Source organism: Monoraphidium neglectum (assembly GCF_000611645.1).
Source record: "Monoraphidium neglectum strain SAG 48.87 unplaced genomic scaffold scaffold06074, whole genome shotgun sequence".
Classification (NCBI taxonomy): domain Eukaryota; kingdom Viridiplantae; phylum Chlorophyta; class Chlorophyceae; order Sphaeropleales; family Selenastraceae; genus Monoraphidium; species Monoraphidium neglectum.
The window spans coordinates 1-2,538 of record NW_014007560.1 but is presented as its reverse complement, the minus strand read 5'-3'; the positions used below and the strand labels follow the sequence as shown (position 1 = coordinate 2,538).

Genomic DNA, 2,538 nt, shown 5'->3' with positions numbered 1-2,538 from the left:
CCCCCAAGGAGCGTTCCCGTCTTCCGCTCGTTCTGATATTGGGCATATCCGCGCCCCCGGCTCTGTTTGTACAGCTTCTGCCCAACGAGGCGCTCCGCCGCTGCCGCCTGAGCCTGAACAGCTTCCCGGCAGCTTCCCAGCAGCTGGAGCTCGGCTTCCGAGCGACGCTGCTGCGCGGCCCGGCGCCGGCGGGCGCGGTGCTGGGGCCGCGGGTGGTGAGGTGGCTGCTGGCGCACTTTGCCGCCGCGGACGCGAGCGCTAACACTCTCGCCGCCGCGCTGCAGGTGCGCCCGGCGCCCAGCGCTCGCGACCGCCCTTCTGACGCCGGCAGGGGCCTACGTTGTCGTGTTTGCGATGCCACGTCACACACCGCCGCAGCGGCCTGCTGCGCACACCGCACGCATCCCGCACGGCCGACGTCCGCCGGAGCGCGCCCTGCCTCCTAAACAGCACACACGCGGGTCAACCTTGAGCCAATCGTACCCTCTTGCCATCACCCTCTTGCCCTGAAACAGCTCTGCCAGCTGGAGCACGCGCTGAGTCAGCCGCTGGCCGCCCTCGCGCCCGCCCTCTCGACCGGCAGCCGCGACGCCCTGCGAGTCGCGCTGGCGGAGCTCCCGGCCCCCGCAGTCCGCGCCATGTCCGCTGCCATCAAGGCGAACGGCGGCGCCGGCGGCGGTGCACCGGCAGTCGAGGCCGCGGTGTGGGGGGCGGCGGAGGACTATGGCAGGTGGCGGTTGGCGGTGCTCGCACTGAGCGCGGTGGCCAAGGCTGTAGGTGGGCGGCAGGGGGCCGCCTGTGGGGGCAAGCCGGCCGGCACCGGACCCAGGCCCAATTTGCAGCTGCTTATGGGGGTCCAAGCACGTGCGTGAACTTGCGGGTTGCCCTCAGGCCCAGAGTCCTCACTGCGTTGAGGGCGCCGGGCGGTGCCCCAACCTCAGCAGCTCGTCACTTGGATTCTCCTCAGGGATCTAAATCCCCTAAACCCTGAACCCCGAACCCTGAACCCTCCTGCTCGCACAGGCCTAGGTGCTGACGCGGACACCCAGCTCCCAGCCCTCTACCTGGCGGCCAGCCCCGCCTCAGAGGAACGCGCCCCCGGCACAGGCCCTGCAGTGGATGCGCTGCTGCGGCGCATGCTAGGCGTGCCCTCCGTCCACTCGGCGGGCGGCGGCGGCGGCGTGTGGGGACTAGGAAGGGAGGAGGCGGTGGATCTGATCCGGAGGTTGATGAGGCTGGTGGAGCAGGCGGCTGCGCGGCCGCGGGCTGAGCAGGACCAAGGTAAAGAGGAGGAGGAGGAGGAGCAGGAGGAGGAGGGAAATGATACAAAAGGGAAAGAGCAGCAGCAGCAGCAGCAGCAGCAGCAGCAGCAGCAGCAGCAGCAGGAGGTTGAGGAGGAGGACAAAGAAGCGGGGGAGGACGGGGACGAGGGGGAAGGTGACGAGCAGCTTCCGGCCTTCCGACGGCGGGTCACCCGCGCGGCGCCCGCGGCGCAGGCGCGCAAGCCGCGCCGAGGGAGGCTCGAAGGCAAGCAGCAGCGCGAGTCAGAGCCTCAGCAGGAGGGGCGGCCGCCGCGGGCGCGGCGCGGGGCGGCGGCTGCCAGTGGGCGGGAGAAGGCGGAGGAGGGGGCGAGGGGACGCCCGATTGTGTTTGACTGCTCGATGAGTGATGTGGGCAGCGGCAGCAGCAGCGACAGCAGCAGCAGCAGTGACAGCAGCGAGAGCAGCAGCTCGGATGACAGCAGCAGCGACAGCAGCGATAAGGAGGAGGGCGGCGGCGCGGGCAGCAGCAGCGGCGGCGAGGACGACGGCGGGAGCGAGGAGCAGGTGCGTGGACGCGGGGCGCCGGCGCTGCAAAAGCGTGGCGCGGCCGTGGCAGCAGGCACGGTACGCAGCGGTGCCCGGAAGCCGGTTGGCCGCGCCGCGGCGGCCGCGAGGCCCGCGCTGGCCCCAGGCGGCGGCGGCGGCGGCGCCTCCAATGCTGACGAGAACGCGCAGCCGTTTGAGTGGCTGCTCGCCAGCTGCCCGCGGCTGCTCGTGCTGGTGCGTGCCCTGCGCCGCCTGCTGGCCGTCGCGGAGCGGTCCGACGCCACCGGGCGTATCGAGGGCGGCGCCGCAGCATTGGATGATGAAGACAGTAGCGGCGACGAGGGCGGGAGCGGTGGCGGCGGATGGGGCAGCGGGCACGAGCAGGGGTCGGACTCGGAGGATGGCCCTGCGCCGCCGGCACGCCGCGGCGGCCGGCTGCGGCGCGCGTCAGGGGCGCCCGCAGCCAAGATGGGCGCGGGCGGGTTTCCGAGGATCTACGGAGTGCCCAACACTCCCTTGGCGCAGCTGTTTGCGCGCGCTCATCTGGGCTCGTCGAAGCCTACGCCCGCCCCAGCAGCTGCCGCCGAGGACGGCGGACTGGCGTCCCCACGCAGCGCACGCGGGCGCGGCGCCGCACCCGTGCCGTTTGGCGGGGAGGATGGGGAGGCCGTGGCATCGCCGCCGCGCGGCGGGCGCGGGCGCGGGCGCGGGAAGGGGCGCGGGCGCGGGC

The 2,538-nt window shown here is 72.8% G+C and overlaps 1 protein-coding gene across 1 annotated transcript; it reads left to right on the top strand.

Moving 5' to 3' along the window:
• Positions 1-638: 638 nt before the first annotated feature.
• Positions 639-2,477, top strand: MNEG_16174 (hypothetical protein; the record flags this gene model as incomplete). Its single annotated transcript, XM_014035355.1, has 2 exons — positions 639-777; positions 1,024-2,477. Coding segments are annotated over 2 exons (1,593 nt in total), but the record flags the coding sequence as incomplete, so codon positions are not given.
• Between the last annotated feature and the right edge of the window lie 61 nt (positions 2,478-2,538).